Source organism: Urocampus carinirostris, chromosome 4 (assembly GCF_059441175.1).
Source record: "Urocampus carinirostris isolate Australia breed hairy pipefish chromosome 4, RoL_Ucar_1.0, whole genome shotgun sequence".
NCBI classification, from domain to species: domain Eukaryota; kingdom Metazoa; phylum Chordata; class Actinopteri; order Syngnathiformes; family Syngnathidae; genus Urocampus; species Urocampus carinirostris.
This window is the reverse complement of record NC_142352.1, coordinates 5,452,192-5,472,753: the sequence shown is the minus strand read 5'-3', so window position 1 is coordinate 5,472,753 and position 20,562 is coordinate 5,452,192. Positions and strand designations below refer to the sequence as shown.

General features: G+C 38.1%; 1 protein-coding gene across 1 annotated transcript in view; it reads left to right on the top strand.

Moving 5' to 3' along the window:
- The window catches only part of unc13c (unc-13 homolog C (C. elegans)), a 296,369-nt gene that overhangs the window by 266,453 nt on the left and 9,354 nt on the right, over positions 1-20,562 (top strand). The window contains exons 30-32 of the mRNA XM_088333511.1: positions 3,012-3,092; positions 8,501-8,648; positions 18,571-18,663. Coding sequence (XP_088189637.1) covers positions 3,012-3,092; positions 8,501-8,648; positions 18,571-18,663 — 322 coding nt within the window. The remainder of the gene's footprint in view (positions 1-3,011; positions 3,093-8,500; positions 8,649-18,570; positions 18,664-20,562) is intronic.

The following is a 20,562-nucleotide window of genomic DNA, read 5'->3' as shown; positions in this document are numbered from 1 at the left end:
TCATGACAGTTTAGACTTTTGAATTTATTTTAGAAAAATAAAAAGTTTTGGGGCATACAATGTTATGCTGTGTATATTGAAAATATAAAAAAACACAAGGGAGATGAGTTCAATTATGCAATGATCATGACATTTCTATCCAAAATGTATTGGTATCAGATCGCTACTGAGCGATACCACCCTGTGTCATGATTACTGATGCGTGGCACCTGGGGCTGTCCCTTTGGCGCCAACAGCCACGGACCCTGATTGGCTGTTGGACTTTTTTTTAAACTCCCGTCTTCCTGAAAGAACTCGTCAGATCATCTGCGAACCTATGCTCCTAGCTAGGCAAGCTCTTGTGACTCTCCGACTCTATCCTTCCCTGTTTTCTGTCTGATTCCCGTTACCGACCTCTCTTCTGGACCCGTTTATGTTTTTGCTCCTCCGCCCCGGCCATCGACCTGTTATTTTCTCGCTGTCAACGACTACCTTCGCTCGACACGGAAGTGCCGCTTCCGCGTTCCAGCTACCTGCTACCCGTGACCGACGACCATCGGATCGTGGATGCAAGTCCTGTTCTCCTTCTCAATAAAACTGAGTAAAACGATCGCTATTGGGTCCCGTCTCCGTTCCTGGTCGGTGACACCCTGTATTTACTGGGATCGATACCAATATGTGCAGTATTGCCCAATCATTTTACAGACTGCAAGATATAAAGCTTCTTATTTAGCAACCAAATAAAAAATAATGATAGTGGAATATTTAACCTGCAAGTGACAACAAACACCTGTATATTTTCCCTTTTGAATTCCTCCAAGGAGAGACACGGCACCGTTGTTTTGTGAAAGTGTTATCCTTCCAGGCAAGCGACATCTGGAAAGGAACACACAGATGGGAGTCTGTCTGTAGCCTTCCTCGAGCGTTTATCATCTCCTTATTAATGGGGTCATGAGTCATTAATATATCGAATGAGCGATTTTCGGAAGTCGACTTTGTAGGAGAAAATGGCCGCTGGGGCATTTGTTATTACTTGACTGGAAATTTGTAGTTTAAGGGTGTCTATTTAGTCATGAAAAGCTCAGTGATATTTTAAAAGGCATGAGGGAGCAAGTCCATGCATGATTTTGTATAGTACCAACAGAACCTTAAAATCACATCTTAAGTTAACAGGGAGCCAATGCAGGTTAGCTAAAATCGGGTAATGTGATCAAATTTTCTTGTCTTAGTTAAAAGGCTCGCTGCAGCATTTTGTACCAGCTGAAGGCTCTTGATTTTGGACTTCGGGAGACCTTTAAGCTGCGCGCGTGTGCAATCGCGCACTGCCTGCACATTCTCAGCGCACAAGAAAATCTAGCCAGCGCACAAAAGTCAGGGCTCGATATTGCTAATTAAGAAGCGAATTAAGTCAAAGTTACAGTGCATGAAGGTAAAAATACAAGGGTTCCCCTGACGCTGTTTTCTAAATGCGGTATTTTGATGTCAATGTCGAATGAAGTCAGTAGAGTTTGTCGAGAACCGGCTTCTTCGGCTCGGCTCACTAAAGAGAACCGGCTCTTTCGGGTCCCAATCGGCTCTTCTAGTTGTTTTTGCTTCTTTAATCCCTACACGACCAAATAATATGTAAAATTGGGCACAAAATGACTTAAAGGAAATGGGGGAATAGAACAAAAGAGAGAAAAAAATACCAAAATGAAAAAGTAGTGAAAAGCTGGGAAAAAAAAAAAACAAAAGGAAGAGAAAAAAGGAGGAAAAATTCAGAAAAAAAGCAAGAAAAAAAGAAAAGAAAGAAACAAAGGAAAAAAAGTAAATAGAGAACGAAAAGAAAAAAGTAACAGCTTGGAAAAAATAAACACAATGAGATTTTTCAAAGGAATAGAAACGAATAATAGAAAAAAAATGTGTGTTTCATTCAAATAATTTCCAATTATAACAACTCAATCTTGTTGCCAACATTGTACTTCCACAAAAAAATGTGATTAAACACAGTTCTGTATCTTGCAACCGACGAAATAAGCCCCCAAAAATGTTAGTATTACGCGACAAAAGATACCAGGGAAAAAAAGAAATAGCAATCTTGTGAAAGAATTGTTGTAAAAACAAATGATGTTTGTAGGCCGTACAACCTTTGCAATAATACATGAGTCAATTCATTCAAAAGTGAAACTTGTTTTTTGCATTGCCGGAAACTCAGCAAAATGTAACGTGATGTCAAGTTTTGGACATGTTTGATAATGATTTAGTTGCCACACTTGGGATTGCTGTTGCTCACTGTTGTTTCAAGCCTGGCTCACCGACTTTGTGTGACCGCTCAGACCCCTGGAAAATTACAGGGAACATTGCCGGAGAGTAGTATATATAATATGTATTCATTTATTCATTTTGCCACAGCCTTGTGTGCTTATTTAGGATGGTGATGGCCCTAGGAAAGGCATTGTCCCTGAGCCTGGGCAAATTGATAGGGGCTAAAGCTGGATAGCAGAGCACATCACATGCTTACACTTTCAGTATTAACAGTATTTTAAAGATAAAGTCTCTGAAATAAGTTCATTCCAGATACTGCTTTTATTCCTTGATAGGGAAATTAAGGCTTTTATTTGACTATTTTTGTTTTTCTGCTTTTATCCCAGTCATGAATTGCAAATGAGCAAATGAAAATGGACCTGGTTTGGCAACAGCCGACTATAATGAGTAGAGATGTTGATTAAAGTGCTTCCCGTCTCATGCCGGTCCGCGGGAATCAATTTGAACCTGTCTTGGATTAAATGCATGTGCATGAGAAAGCAACATGGGGTTTCACGTTTCATCCGCGGGTTTTGATTTTAGGAACGGACGTTTTTTTCTCTGCACTGCACCATAAATGTCTGCATTGATGGGACAACAGCTATGTAAAGGCTGGTTATAATTTTTTAGTTGAGCCAGTGCTCAGTATTGAATTATATTTGATTTCTCATCCTGGTACATTATGGCAGGAGTCATAATTTCCCGCTGGTGTTCCTGATGTTTTTAACATTTAATGTTTTTTGATGCAGGAGCACGTCATCCGTGATGAAACGAGGAGTCTAACTCCGCGTCAGTGTGCGGCCATGGATCTCGTGCTTCCCACTATCAAGGTGAGTTTTATATCAAAGTTGACGATGAGCAGGGTTGGGTAGGGTTACTTTTACTGGATTACGTTCAGTTACTTTTGGATTACTCCAATGCCATATTTAAATACTCTATATCAACATGTTATATTGGGTATTTCTGTATTCTATTTCTTATATTATAGTATCCATCCATCTATCTATCTATCTATCTATCTATCTATCTATCTATCTATCTATCTATCTATCTATCTATCTATCTATCTATCTATCTATCTATCTATCTATCTATCTATCTATCTATCTATCTATCTATCTATCTATCTATCTATCTATCTATCTATCTATCTATCTATCTATCTATCTATCTATCTATCTATCTAGACATCTATCTAGACATCTATCTAGACATCTATCTAGACATCTATCTATCTATCTAGACATCCATCTAGACATCTATCTATCTAGACATCTAGACATCTATCTATCTAGACATCTAGACATCTATCCATCTATCTATCTAGACATCTATCCATCTATCTATCTAGACATCTATCTATCTATCTATCTATCTATCTAGACATCTAGACATCTATCCATCTATCTATCTAGACATCTAGACATCTAGACATCTAGACATCTATCCATCTATCTATCTAGACATCTAGACATCTATCCATCTATCTATCTAGACATCTAGACATCTATCCATCTATCTATCTAGACATCTATCTATCTATCTATCTATCTATCTATCTATCTATCTATCTATCTATCTATCTATCTATCTATCTAGACATCTAGACATCTATCTATCTATCTATCTATCTAGACATCTAGACATCTAGACATCTATCTATCTAGACATCTAGACATCTATCTATCTAGACATCTAGACATCTATCTATCTAGACATCTATCTATCTATGTAGACATCTATCTATCTAGACATCTACCTTAAAAAATAATAATAAGAAACATTTTGCATGTAAATATATATATATATATATATATATATATATATATATATATATATATATATGTACACATACATTCTTCACCATTTTGTTCATTTATCATTCTGAGATATTTCAACTGGAGGTACTAGTTTTTTGGGTCAACAACAAGCAGTGTCTGAAATAACGTCTGCCTGGACACCCGGCGTGTGCAACTTTTACGTCGGGTGCACAACTTACTAAAACATCTCCGCCCGGGTGGCCGAAAACTTTTTCAAGAAAAAAAAAAACAAACTGACAGATTTTTATTTTAAATCAAACGTTAGCTTTATTCGGATTTCCAAATCTTCGTTTGTCAAGTTGCATACTATGCAGCCAATCGGAAGCCTGCATCGAATAACTTTGTGTTTCCGGACTTTCCCAACCGTTATTAGGTCGTGAATTTGCACATAATTTTCCGAAGTAGACACACAGAGAACACAAGAAAAATGGATAAGTGGTTAGAAATCAAGCCAAAACCTCAGCCCCAGAAGAAAGATTCAAAAGAAGCTAACAAAATGGATGACGCTACAAAACGTAAACGTACATTAAAAGCACCGTGGAAAGAGGAGTTCACGTGGCTTGTAGCAGATGACGCAACGCAAACATGGCATGAATGAAGATGAGTAAATGCAGGTACATACTGATGGCAGATGGAAAAAAGCGATGTCATATACATGCAATGAATGTTATAAGTAGATTTATAATAAACTTAATTTTAAAGTATTGTTCCGTTATATATTCCGATAATAATAAAGTAGTTGGTCTTTTGAATTTCAAGTTGTGAAAAATGGGGCTGGCAACTTTTTTCAGAGTCGTCTGCCCTGATGTCCGATAACATTTTGTCATGAGTTTCAGACACTGCTATAAGTCATTATTTGGAAATATACATATTTTGCTGTATACACTGAAATATCTATACTGTGATCTTCCATAACATTGGCAAAAATGCTACCCAATTGCACCTGTACTAGTACACCTTGGCAGGGTTGGGTAGGGTTACTTTGACTGGATTACTTTCAATGACTTTTGGATGACTCCAATACCAAATATGCTAATGAAAGACAAAATAAACTAAATATGAATAACATGATGACTCACAACACGTTGTAAGCTTTCTCTCCTGGCTTTGATCTCTTTGATCTCCGGCAAAACGGACATAAAATGCGACAGAAACATAATGAAAATAAATCCAAACAGCTTGCCAACATCATTTTTGCCGTTCCATGTATCCGTAACTCCCCAAGCCTGCACAAAATGTATTCATTTTATTCATATTTAGTTTTTTTTGTCTTTTATTAGCATATTTGGTATCGGAGTAATCCAAAAGTAATTGAAAGTAATCAAGTTAAAGTAACCCTACCCAACCCTGCACCTTGGGTACTGTAGTGTGTCTCGTATAGTTAACTGTTGTGTATATGTTCAGACCAATCACAACTAAGGATTCAATAGGAACATCTATCTTATTTTCCCTGTTTTATATTTCCTGATGGCCCATATTTTTCAGCAAACCAAAGAATGCAGTGCGGCCATATAAACCCGCATTTATCCGTCTGCTGGGTCTTGACAACTGAGCTGTTATATATTATTGCAACAAACATTCAAGTTAGAGGCGCCGCGACGCTGCAAAGAAAGCAGATTAATTACACGGGCTCCGAGGCGATTAACCGGTTGTTTGGATCTATGGAGTTCGGAGTTTTTTGTCATTAGTATTCCGACGAGAACTGCCGACTACAAGAATTCAATATTGTTTTCCTTGTGTTGTGAAACTAGATGGATGCACAACATCTCATTTCACATTGTTTCATAGGATCCTATAAAAGTATTGCTTGAACAAACCAAAAGTCACAAATAAGAACGATATAAAGAAATCACATTAAACTAGATCTGGATTGTCCATGTGCAAGAATTTATTCACACTTAAATTCTGTGAGAACTCATCGACAGAAAATTGGAAAAACGTGCAAGGGCTGCAGACACATTTCCAATAACGTGCATTTCATCGTGCCTGATGTCTGAAATGTTATGAATAACTTTAGAGAACCAGCTGCTCCTTTTCGCCCACTAGTTGTGATGAGCTGGATATGTATTTCATGATCATTCCACTAATGAATTGTAAATAGAGATGGATAGATAGATAGATAGATAGATAGATAGATAGATAGATAGATAGATAGATAGATAGATAGATAGATAGATAGATAGATAGATAGATAGATAGATAGATAGATAGATAGATAGATAGATAGATAGATAGATAGATAGATAGATAGATAGATAGATAGATAGATAGATACATAAATAGATGTCTAGATGGATAGATAAATAGATGTCTAGATGGATAGATAAATAGATGTCTAGATGGATAGATAAATAGATGTATAGATAGATAGATAGATAGATAGATAGATAGATAGATAGATAGATAGATGTCTAGATGGATATGTAACCGCTGTGTACTTGTCCCACCAAAGATCCACATTCACACAGTTTCTGCAAATGAATGAGTCACAACATTAGATTTTCTGCTGGCTTTGATCTCTTTGATCTCAGTAGCAGTTCCCTCTGAAAACTGCCCAAGAAAGCATATCAAAGAGCTTTCTTTTCAATTTACATAAAATACATTTTAGAATTTCACAATACATTTGTACATCCATTTTAACAAGAGATCGTATAGTATATTTTTAATGTTTACAATGAATTCAACATATTTTCTTTAGTCTGAATTTTAACCAACATCATCCTTTTTAATATATATGAAAAAATAGAAATAAGAACAATAATGAGTATTAAAAACGGATACAATTTACCTGCAAATGAATGAGTCACAAAATTAGCTTTTCTGCTGGCTTTGATCTCTTTGATCTCTACAAGGGGAATTAGATTTTAGTAAAATAATAATAATAATAATAATTTCCTTTGTATTGTCATTCTTTGTAACAATGTACACAGAACGAAATGTCGATACACCTGACCCGTTGTAGCGAGCCGATGCAGCCACAGCCAACAGAGGGCGCCGCCATTTTTACCAATGTTATAAGTCTTAGGTATGACAAAAACAAAACGAAAATAAATCTAAACAGCTTGACAATATCAATCACATTACTGTGCATGTTGAGAGATTTGTCAGCTAGGGTTATAATGTTTAAAATTAACTTCTTTTGTGGAGCACCAAAAGATGTTTCTTACCAGTAGCAGTTGAAAACCAACAAACCCCGCCTCCCGGTCACATGTCAGAGGCCAAAACCAAACCCCACCCCGTACCAGCAGGTGGCACTGTTGGACTCATCCTTGCAGGACACTTACCAAAAACTATACACATGTTTCAGCAATTCAATAAAACAAAAGTTATTATTACACCCGTTACAGATACATAGATATATGTCTAGATGGATCGATAAATGTCTAGATGGATCGATAAATGTCTAGATGGATCGATAAATGTCTAGATGGATCGATAAATGTCTAGATGGATCGATAAATGTCTAGATGGATCGATAAATGTCTAGATAGATCGATAAATGTCTAGATAGATAGATAGATAGATAGATAGATAGATAGATAGATAGATAGATAGATAGATAGATAGATAGATAGATAGATAGATAGATAGATAGATAGATAGATAGATAGATAGATAGATAGATAGATAGAATTGTGGATAGATACTTTTTTTCATCCCCGAAGGGAAATTCACAGTTACAAGTCCATATAGAAACTATAAGCAACGAGGACCACTGGGATCAAATTGCAGTTTCATGTCTTGCATTCGACTCTTTACAACATTCTTATAAAAAGTTCCACTCAAGGCTGAGGTCAAAATTAGGACAAGTATTTTGGATATAAGTTGAATAAAACAGTGTATAAAATAGTATATAACTTCAGTTCATGGAACTAAATATTATTTATTCAAAGGCCTACCCTCAGCCTACAAAGAACATATTTTAGGTACACAAAATAGAAACAGTCTATGTTTGATGATAGGGTTTATTTCAAATAAGCAGCTATTCTGGTTTATGAGGTTTTGTTTTTGCTCAAATGCAAGTCTTTTATAGAGTAGCCTGTTCAATTTAAATGTGTTTACTGTGCTAACAGTTTTGAAACATATTTTTCAGGACCAGTGTGTAGTCTTGTCAGGTCCAATGGGTCTTTTTCCATTAATATTAAAGAACGTACTATATCTGAGCATGAAAGATATACTTAGGATACAATGAGAAGTTCAAATTTCCTTTAAATAGACCCGTTTATCACTTCAAGCCCCAATACATGTGTGAATATTACACACAAGGCGTCCACATTTACATAAATACCACTTAGCTGTAATCGAGGCTTAATATGGTAGCTGTGTATAACTGCCCCATGTGTCCATGAACTGTTTTTAACACTCGTACATTGGTATGCAGTGCATATACTCCAATAATGTTGTTTTTGTTTCACTAGCAATATTTCCATGCTGGTGGAAATGGGCTAAAGAAGACCTTCCTGGAAAAGAGCCCCGATATGAAGTCCCTCAAGTATGCTCTCAGCCTTTACACTCAACCTACAGATGCCTTGATCAAGAAATATATATGCACCCAAACCTCCCAAGGTAAGACATTATTACTACAGCTTTTGAGGCCTAAACAAAAAGTGAAAGTCTTAAAAAAGTGCTATTGCCAATAACTAGATTGGATTTCTATTCATTGAGTCATATGTATTATTTTTGTTTTGAAAATGTTATTTTAAAGTAACTAAAAAAAACAAATCACTGGTAGGACATCTTCAAAATCAGGTTCACTCTCAGGCAGACATGGGGGCCTCCTTGCCTCCACTGTCAGGACCAGAACGGAAACAGGACCCACTCGCGTAACGTTGACCACAAGTTTTATTGAAGGAACGAGGAAGGGGTGCACCCACGATCCGGTGTTCGCTCTCATACTCGGCTTGTGATCCGAACACAGAAGTGGATCTTCCGTAAAGAGTGATGGCGGTGTCAGGGGGCGGAAAACTGGTCGGTAACCGGGACTGTGAGAGCAAGACGTGGTCTGGATCGAAAATGAGTCGTAAGCCGGGATGGGAGAGCAGATGTGGTCGAGATCAAAAACGGGGGACAAACAGGAGCAAAAAACGGGACAGGCGTGAGTCAGGGTCGGAAAAAAGGGCTTGCGGTGTAAAAACAGATTTGCAGACGGACTCATAAAAGGTGACTGACAGGACAGAGTTTAAATACTGACAGAGAGCCAATCAGTACCCGCGGCGGTTGGTGCCAAATCATATCGGTAATCATGACACTCCACACGCATAGGACTCAATGCAACACAAAACATTGAAAAGGGAGAATCGACATGGTTAAACTTAGAACTAGAGGTCTGTAACAGGTATATTATATCCCCATTTAATGACGTACTTTTCAGTTGACAAAAATAACTGGATTAGAATATGATTGGTATTACTGATACACATAGCCACTGTATTAGTGAGTAAGGATCACCAATAATATTGTCTATAAGATCTGTTTGTCACTGTTCATGAGAATCACACACAGGACATCTTTACAACCAGACAATTGTCAGATTTTCCAGTATTGCGGAAGCTATTTATCCGTTACATTACATATCTATACGTACTTATTCGAATGCACGTGCAGTGTCTCCATTCTGCATTTTTTTTTATTTTACTTCAGTGCTGCAGAAAACTGTCGACTTGTACTCAAAGACAAAGTAATTACACACTAACTCCCGCCTACTGTTTAAACAAACATCAGGTTTACTGGTTATTGTTTGTTGGTATTTTTCCGGGATATATTTATTTTATTTTCTGCCCCTATGGCCAAAATGTCGCTGTTGTATTAACTTACATATAGTGTCAATCCATGCTTCTGACAAGCCACATGCAAGCATGACATATAAACACAAGGGAAGAAGGGAAAAACTGTAGATAAGAACATTTTTTTCGGCATGTTGAAAATTACTTGGACATTGCTGTAAGTTAAAATTTGTATTTTGCACCTTTTTCCGAGTACAGTACAGCACAGTACTATAGTGCTTCTTTCCGCCGCTACCCGAAGAAGAAATCTCATCCTTCTTCCTAGTTCTTGTGTGAACTTACTGTACTGTATCTCCAACGCAGTAAGAACTTTGACATTTTTATTGTTTATTATATCGTGCATCCATTCAATATAGTTGATGTAAAGTGTAAAGAAGAGGCGAGGCGTTTCTTTTAAAATGAAAGTGAAATAAGAAAGCTTGACGTGGTTGAGAAAATGGTTGGATCGCTTTTTGTCGGCCACTTTTTACCATGGAGGAGGAGTAGTATAACTCTTGATGCCCATCTTCCAAAAGTAAGTTCAACTCAACTTTATTCATCTTTATAGAGCATATTATTTTAAGAAATGTTTATTTTTTAGTACACCATTCAATATGGTTGGTGTAAAGTGTAAAGAAGAGGCGAGCCGCTTCTTTTGAATGAAAGTGGAAAAAGAAAGCTTGATGCGGTTGAGAAAATCGTTGTATTGCTTTTTTTCGTCCGCTTTCTACCACAGAGGAGGAAGTGGCCTAATTCTTAAAGTCATCTTCCAAAATTATGTCAAACTTAACTTTAGTTATCTTTCTAGAGCATATTATTTTATTTAATGTTTATTTTTAGTACAAAACAATACAGTTTACTTATACAAGTCTTAAACATACTTATATAAACCTTAAACATACAAAACATAGCACTGAAGCAACTTAAGAACAAATTCAACTTACGAACGATCGTCCGAAAAGTATCTCGTTTTCAAGGTGGGCAGCGTCTGTACTTTGTTAATTTTGGTAACATAAATAAAATCATCAAATATCAAAAGTTAAATTTGGAAACAGTGTCCATTTGTGTAATGGCATTTGCCCATTTAGGTCAGATTGCTTACTATTCCCTGCATGTAGAAGCACAGTGTGGAACTAACCTACTCATTCAAGAGTAGGTTGGGCTGAGTCCTCCAAGAGAATAAAACAAAAAAAGGACAAGATTTTGTCCCTTAGGTTGTTATACTCCATCACACAGCATCTCTCTTTCTCTCCCATTCTTGCATAAAACACATACCCCCGCTGCCAGAGCCAATGGATTATTTGTACACCGCACATCTATAAATTCTCTCTCGGCATCATCACTGACCCAGTTTTGCGGCTGGCTCCTTCTATTTCTGTAAACCTCACTCACTACCAGTGTTCCCTCTAAGCTGCGCGCGTGCGCAATTGCGCACTGCTCGCACATTCTCAGCGCACAAGAAAATCTAGCCAGCGCACAAAAATCAGGGCTCAAAATTACTAATTAAGAAGCGAGTTAAGTCAAAGTTACAGTGCCAGAAGGTAAAAATACACGGGTTCCCCTGACGCTGTGTCCTAAATGTGGTATTTTGAAGTCGAGTCGAAGGAGAACGAAGTTGAGTAAAGTTAGTAGAGAACCGGCTTCTTCGGCTCGGCTCACTAAAAGGAACCGGCTCTTTCGGGTCCTAAACGGCTCTTCAGTTTGTTTTTGCTTCTTTAATCCCAACATGACCAAATATTATGTAAAATTATGCACAAAATGATTTAAAGGAGGGGGGGAATAGAACAAAAAGAAAAAAATACCAAAATGAAAAAAGTAGTGAAAAGCTGAGAAAAAAAAGAAACAAAAGGAAGAGAAAAATGAAGGAAAAATTTAGAAAAAAGCCTGAAAAAAAGAAAAGAAAGAAATGTAGGAAAAAAGTAAATAGAGAACAAAAAGAAAAAAGTAACAGCTCGGAAAAATAAACACAATGAGATTTTTTTTAAAGGAATTTAAAAAAAATAATTAAAAAAAAACACGGAAAAAAGAAGAAAAAGTTTGTGTTGCATTCAAATAATTTCCAATTATATCAAGTGAATCTTGTTGCCAACATTGTACTTCCACTAAAACATGTGATTATGTACAGTTCTGTATCTTACAACCGACTAAATGAGCCCTCAAAAATGTTAATATTATGCGACAAAATATGTCAGGAAATAACAACAAATGGATATCTTGTGAAAGAATTGTAAGAACAAACGACGTTTGTAGGCCTGCAACCTTTGCAATCGTACATGAGTCAATTAATTCAAAAAAGAAAAATAATTTTGCATTGCCGGAAACTCAGCAAAATATAACTCGATGTCAAGTTTTGGACATGTTTGATAATGAATTATCTTGCCACACTTGGGATTATGGTTGCTCACTGTTGTTTCAAGCGCTGCTCACCGACTTTGTGAGAACGCTCAGACCTGTGGGAAATTAGAGGGAACATTGCTCACTATCCAGCTGTAAAAGGGATTCTAAGCATTCAAGCCGGGTTGCTGAGGTTGGGTTATCGAGACAAGTCATGTTTATTTGTGACGCCCTTTATCACAAGAAGTCTCAAAGGGCTGCACAGACCACAGACTATAACTGACTACAGATTATTATTACAGCATCCCCTGATCTGAAACCTTTAAGAGGGCAAGGAAAAACTCAAAACCTGAAGTAATCCCCTTCCAGAACGACCAGGCTGCAATGTTGTTGCAAGGGCATTGTCTTACTTGTGTTCTGCCCCTTATTTGTCTACCATTTTGAAAGCACACTTGAAAAACTTGATAGAGCTAATATGGATGAAAATAGCGCGTGTTACATTAATTATGAGGCTTATTTAAGACTTTTTTTTTTTTGGGGGGGCGACCCCAGACGATTTTTGGGGTCCACGTAGACCTATTGTATATGAAGTATATCAGCTTTTATTATAAATTGATATTTTCAATGCAAAGTTCAAACTAATGTCAGGAACTTTAACCGAAAGAACAAAGTTCACCCTGATGTCAAGAAACCACAAGATCAAGATGCAAGAGGAACACTGAAGTTGTGATTTCCTGTTGACATAAACGACGCCTCAAAAACGTACTGAACCTTTGAGAATTGGCTGATAACACACAAATGTGAGAACAGATGGCAAGCAGAAAGCACACACCCAGATGAAATTGACAATTAGGCACAACTGTCTTTTTCCTTTCGATGGTCACCACACTCCCTCCAGTCCAAACAAATTAGGCTTCACATTTTTGTGGTAAGGTGACTGATGCACATTATGTAGCACCTATGCTGATAGTGAAACTTTGTAAACACAATGCATCTCTGAGAAGAAAAGCAAGCTCTCAGATAGGAATTTGGGAGTGCCAAGGTCATCTTGATTAGCCAGCTAGCAGGCCTCATAGTGGCTTTCAAATTGTAGCTTACAATTACTAAAGTTTGTGCAGGCTTGGGGAGTAACGGAATACATGGAACAGCAACAAAGATGTTGGCAAGCTGTTTGGATTTTTTTTTTAATTTTGTTTCAGTCGCATTTTATGTTCGTTTTGCCGTAGATCAGAGAGATCAAAGCCAGGAGAGAAAGCTTACCACGTGTTGTGAGTCATCATTTTATTCATATTTAGTTTATTTTGTCTTTTATTAGCATATTTGGTATTGAAGTAATCCAAAAGTAATTGAAAGTAATCCAGTTAAAGTAACCCAACCCTGTGCCATCACGTTACTGGATCAGCACATTCAGTTTCTTTGATTTGGAAAAGTTTTCCTCTTAATTATGCAGCAGCTCTCCACTCAGAGTATCGTTGCAATAAATCACTTGGGTTGTTCCTTCATTAGTCGCATAACACATTCAGCACGCTTGGCAGGTATCGATCAGATTTGGCCCAGTATGCCTCTTCATCATCAGACGTGCCGCTTTCAGCCTCATGGCGCTCGCCACCCGTCCTGACTTTGCGACTGTGCAAATCAGTGGCGATGTGATCGGAAATTTATGTGAATACTGTTGGGCCATTTTATGTACCGTATTTTCCGCACTATAAGGCGCACCGGGGTATAGGGCGCACTCCGAAAAAAATAGTTTTTAGTCCTATATTTGACATACATAAGACGCACCGGATTATAAGGCGCTACAATGGGAACGTCGACAAAACAGTCAGATGATTCAGTCAAACTGACACGCAAATATGTGTCGAGAACACGTGCGGATGTGGTGTCCGTACGATGTCACTCAAATGCATCGTTCCATCATTCGGAAGGTTAAAGTCTTGGGATTCAAGAAATGCCAACCATTCCTTATTTTCTATTTTCTTTTTCGCTCGCAACTTTACTGTGCATATGACAATAAACATTTGGAATTGAGTTTAATTTAAAAATAGACACTCCATTCCATCCATTATCTGCACCGCTTATCACAGAAACATCGAGTTCAGTCTGAAACAAGATACAGGGAAAATATATAGCCGGAGTAGCTCACCGAAGTCGTTGTGTTCAATAATAATGTGCAGCCGTGGTTCTCTTATATCTGTGAGTTTAGTAAATCCAGGAGAATAAAATATTTACAAATACAGAATAGTAAAAAAATGCTTTCTGTATGCCGTCAACCACGTGCTATACGCATTCATCTTTTTCGGCCAATTGCAGGCTTTGTTTTGCCGCTTCAGCCTATGCCAGACTGTAAAAAATAAAAAGGATCTTTTTCGGCCAATTGCAGGCTTTGTTTTACAGCTTATGCCTATGCCAGCCTGTAAATGATAAAAAGGATCTGCCCCCTTTACCTCCGAATAACTTTAGCCAATAGTGATCGATTCAAATGATGATTGACCCATTGGTTAGCCAATGAAAAGCCGGTAAATAAATCCCAGCATACACCGCGGACTACTTGGCGTTCGGGGGAAAATCTAGTCGGCGGCTGCAAGTTAGTTGGAAGACTTTGCGATTTAATATTGATCCATAAATAAGGCGCACTTTATTATAAGGCGCATGGTCAGCTTTTGAAAAAAATTAAGACTTTTAGGTGCACCTTATAGTGCGGAAAATACGGTACTACAGACCTACCAAATACTATGAATCTTATGTAGTTTACTCTAATAGTTTATAGCAAATTATGAAATACACATTTTCTATGAAAACTAATATAAATTGACGAATAGTCGAGCAATGCTGAGGTTTTCAGTATTTCCTAGCCCTCATGTAGGTTTTAGATGAGGGGATGGTGTCATAATAGTCTGTGGTTTGCAATAATCTGTGGTCTGTGCACCCCTTTGAGACTCTTTCTGATTAAGGGTGTCCCAAATAAACATGACTTGATTTGCTCTTGGTTTAAATAAAAAGATGAAATGAAATGATCTGCATTTATATAGCGCTTTTCAAGTCAATGACTTTCCACAGCTCTTTACAATGTGCTCCACATTTCCCAATAGCGGCCTTGCAGCCATGTAAGGCGCTAACCTGCTTAGGTCTGGGCAGTAGCTCAGAGGTAGAGCGCTCGTCTTGGGATCAAGTCAGTTCGAATCCCGGCTCGTCCGTGTTACATATCGAAGTGTCCTTGGGTAAGACACTGAACCCCTTATACCACCAATAAGCAGGTTAGTGCCTTACATGGCTGCAAGGCCGCTATTGGGAAATGTGGAGCACATTGTAAAGCGCTTTGGGAAGTCATTGACTTGAAAAGCGTTATATAAATGCAGATCACTTCATTTAATGGCCATATTGGAAATCATCTGTTAGTCTGTTTATCTTTAAAGGAGAATTATGGAGCAAAACTAACTGATTACAACAAGGATGGTCAAATAATGCATGAATACTTTTGGGTGGATTTTTAAGTTCAATAAAATTACAGTGCATCTTATTTAGTGGCATTAAATTTTCAGAAGCATTGTCCAAAGAATAAAAAGAAGTAAAACAATTCATACAAAAAATAGGTCCCTTTCCCCTTCGTTCATGACAATTTTCTTTGAAGAGTTGGTTAATAAACCTGTTGTTCTGCAAAATACAACCAGGGGAATATAATATAATATAATATTAGTGTCACGAAACGGACCAGGAAGCAGGAAGTTGGAAATCATTCGCGTAGATGATCTGTCACTTTAATTGAGAAAGAAAAGTTGTCCAACACACAAACGGACCAAAAACAAAACAAAGCAGGCTCAAAGGCAGGCAAAATTACAATCTAGGCATGACTCAGATCAAACAGGCATGAACAGGTTTTCAACAAGGGTAAACAATGATCTGGCAACGGGCAGTTCCGAAAGGTGGGTTTAAGTACCCATAGGAGTAATCGGGAAAATGCAGGTCAGCCGGTGTCAAGGGGCGGGGCCAGCTGGGCGCCATGACAACCGTGCAGGACATGACAATTAGTCACACTCGACATTGGAATAGTGTAAAATAATTATCAACTTAAATTGAGAGAACAATATGTGCATGCAAATATTTATCTGTGTGCGTGTGTGTATATATATATATATATATATATATATATATATATATATTTGCAAAATGTTGGTGATAAGAATGAGTGGAGAGGTGTTGTAAAAGGATAGTGGGATCTTTGGACGCGTTCTAAGGGATGAGCAGGGCACCCGTATGATGCGGCAGGGGTAAACCGGTGAAAGCTGTCGAGCCCTGCTGTTGAACAAGAGAGTGTGTTGTTTCACCCTGACCCGAGTGACATGGCCGCTTTCATGTGTCCCGTTTTATCTGGAGGGAAGAAAGCAAGACCGACTTAGGTGCCGAGGTGCCTAACTTGTTTGGGTGTATGGACATTTGGGTTGGCCATGGTCCGAAAATGTTTGTGTGTGTTTATTTTGCTATTTTTTCCCTTTTATTTTCTTTGTTATTGTATGTGTTTGTCTTGCTGTCGGTCACCCCTCTTGAGGGATACGACCAAGGTAGATAGATAGATAGATAGATAGATAGATAGATAGATAGATAGATAGATAGATAGATAGATAGATAGACAGACAGACAGACAGACAGACGGACGGACGGACGGACGGACGGACGGACGGACGGACGGACGGACGGACGGACGGACGGACGGACGGACGGACGGACGGACGGACGGACTGATAGATGCAAAATTGTTGTTATTGTTATCATTGTATTTGTAGAAACAAACATTTTTTAAATACAATTTGGGTAAGGTTTGTTGATTTAATTAAAACCAATTCAATTAATAATCACCTAGAATAATACAGAGGAAAATATTGTATTTTTTCCCTGTATGAACCAGAACTGGGGTCAGAATATATATTAAAAAAAAAAAAAAATGCCTCATGGTGCATTGCAGTACATCCGAGAACTACAACTAAAACCAAGTGCACCAGGTCCACAATATCCTATGGCATTTGTGTGGATGACTTCCCTTGAAAGATTATTTATTTACTTCATTCCTTCGCACCGTCTTCCTCTTTCTGGCCTTCAAGCTAGATACAATATTTCTTCTTATCTTGTTTTTTTTGTCTCTACTTCAGCCGACTTTGTTCAGCCTTGGGCAAAAGGAAACATTTTGTGTCCAACATTGTTGAAACAAGCATGTTTCCCTGCAGCTTTTTATGGATTTGAGTTGTTTTGTTGTTTTTCCTGGCTGCATCTGGGAATTTGAATTACCGTATTTTCTGCACTATAAGGTGCACCTAAAAGCCTTTATTTTTTTCAAAAGCTGACCATGCGCCTTATCATACAGTGCGCTTTATATATGGATTAATATTAAGTCGCAAAGTCTTGCAACTAAGGCAAGCAGCCGCCGACTCGATTTTCCCCGGAACGCGAGTAGTCCGCGGTGTATGCTGGGATTCATATACCGGCGTTTTATTGGCTAACCAATGTGTCAATCATCATTTGAATCGATCACTATTGGCTAAAGTTATTCAGAGGTGAAGGGGGCGGATCCTTTTTATCATTTACAGGCTCGTATAGGCTAAGGGGCGAAACAAAGCCTGCAATTGGCCGAAAAAGATGTGTCAATCGTCAGTTGAATCGATCACTATTGGCCAAAGTTATTCGGAGGTAAAGGGGGCGGATTTTTTTATCATTTACAGGCTTGTATAGGCTAAGGGGAAAAACAAAGCCTGCAATTGGCCGAAAAAGATGAATGTGAATGGCAAGTCTGGTTGTCTACGGCATAAAGAAAACATATTTTACCATTCTGTATTTGTAAATATTTTATTCTCATGGATTTACTACACTCACGGATATAAGAGGACCATGGTTGCACATATTGAACGCAACGACTTCGGTGAGCTACTCCGGCTATATATTTTCCCAGTATCTTGTTTGAGAGTGATACCGAAGTTTCTGTGATCGGTCTTTTTTTAAATTAAACTCAATTCCAAGTGTTTATTGTCATATTCACAGTAAAGTTGCGAGCGAAAAATAAAATAGAAACTAAGGAATGTTTGGCATTTCTTGAATTCCAAGACTTTAACCTTCCGAATGATGGAACGATGCATTTGAGTGACATCGTACGGACACCGCATCCGCACGTGTCTATGACACGTATTTGCTTCTTTGCAAGCTTTGGGAATATTAAGGGGGTAATAAGTTGGACTGAACTATCTGACTGTTTTGTCGACGTTCCCATTGTAGCGCCTTATAATCCGATGCGTCTTATGTATGTCAAATATAGGACCAAAAACTATTTTTTTGGGGTGCGCCCTATAACCCAGTGCGCCTTATAGTGCGGAAATTACGGTATGTCTCGATTTAATGCTGTGTATTTACAGGTCAGTCAAGCAACGGCTCGGTGGGCGAGGTGTCCATACAAGTGAACCTCATTTCACACCCTGGCACCGGGGAGCACAAAGTCAGCGTAAAGGGTAAGCTTGCGATCCGTCTGTATTTCCATTCAACTGTACCGTAAATTCCGGACTATAGAGCGCACCTGATTATATGCCGCACCCACCACATTTTAAGAGGAAACCCGATTTTGTACTTACACAAGCCGCACCTGTATATAAGCCGCATGCACCCACATAAACACAAAAGTAACCTAAACCCGACTTTAAGTCCCGCGAAACTAAAATTTTTGGGGGGTTTGAACAATTTTATTGACACTATTAACATCAAATAAAAAATGTGAGGTTTGAAGAAGTTTTCTCGACAATCTTAACAGCAATTAAGCATATTCACAATTTCGTTATGTGTTTTTTTTTTTAAATAATTTTATTGACACTTTTAACAGCAAATAAACAATGTGAGATTTGAACAATTTTTCTCGACACTTTCAACAGCAATTAAGCATATTCACAATTTCGTTATATCTATGAAATGAAGCCATGTAAGGCGCTAACCTGCTTATTGGGGGTTTTTAGGGGTTCAGTGTCTTACCCAAGGACACTTCGACATGTAACACGGACGAGCCGGGATTCGAACTGGGATCCCTTGATCCCAAGACGAGCGCTCTAACTCCTGAGCTACTGCCGCCCCAATCTAATGATTGTTTTGGTTTGAACAATTTTATTGACACTATTAACAGCAAATAAACAATGAGAGGTTTGAACAATTTTTCTCGACAATTTTAACAGCACTTAAGCATATTCACAATTTCGCTATATCTGACAATTTTTTCCGACATTTTTAACACAATTTCATTATATCATATCCCAACAATATGAGTTTTTATCCACACTTTTAACAGCAATTAAATACATTCACAATTTCATTATATCATATTCTAACAATATGAGGTTTGAAAAAATTTTATCGACACTTTTAACAGCAGTTAACCAATGTGTAAAGGGCAATACTATTGTGCAAGGGCATAGGTCTGTCTTCTCAAGTGCGATTGAAACTAAATGTCCTTCATTAAAGTACACAGTCCAAATATCACAGCCGACAAAATGAACGTAAAATGATACCGGTACTTAAGGTTTGATGCAGACCAGCAGAGTCCGGGTCCCGTTGAAAGTAATCCAAGGAAAAAAGTGTATATTTCCAAAGGTAAGGGTGGGAAAAATATATATCCACTATTGTCCGCTGCGTCCACAAACAGGTCTTACCTTTACCCCACTTCCCGTCACCCACCCGTTTGTTCCGCCCATCTGTTTTAATTTGCCCGTGCAAAACATATCAGAATAAGTGTCTCAAATAAATACAAATAAATACATTACAAAAATATACAGTTGCAAATACATTTTACACATGGGTTACACATATTTACAAAGAAAGACGGTACACCGAGAGAGTTTTCAAAGCTTTAAGAATAATAACTTTTATCCCGAACGGTGCCTGTGACAGGGGAGTTAATGGTAGCAACACGCTAGCAACACGCTAGCAACACGCTCGCAACACAGTAAACGGGTCCGTTAAAAAAACATACCGTACCAGTAAAAATCACGGTAAACCGTCCTCATCTTCCTCCTTAGAACTGAGGGACAAACAGAGTTGCTGGATACAACCGGAATGTTTGATGTTTGATGTTTGATCTTACATTACTCATAGTCCAGTCCAGTGTTGTTGTTTTCATGATGAGGGTATATTTACGCTAATTCAATTCACGCACAAGCCAAGAAGTTGCGGACTTCCTCGGCGCATATATTCCACCGGTCTAAATCTTACCTTTTGTACTCGAGCGCCGCTGGCGGCCGTTAGAAAAATGACATAAATTGGCCGCATCACTGAATAAGCCGCAGGGTTTTAAATTTTGGGGAAAAAGTAGCGGCTTATAGTCCGTAATTTACGGTAGTCTGAATCACACAAAACCACTTTGAGGACGC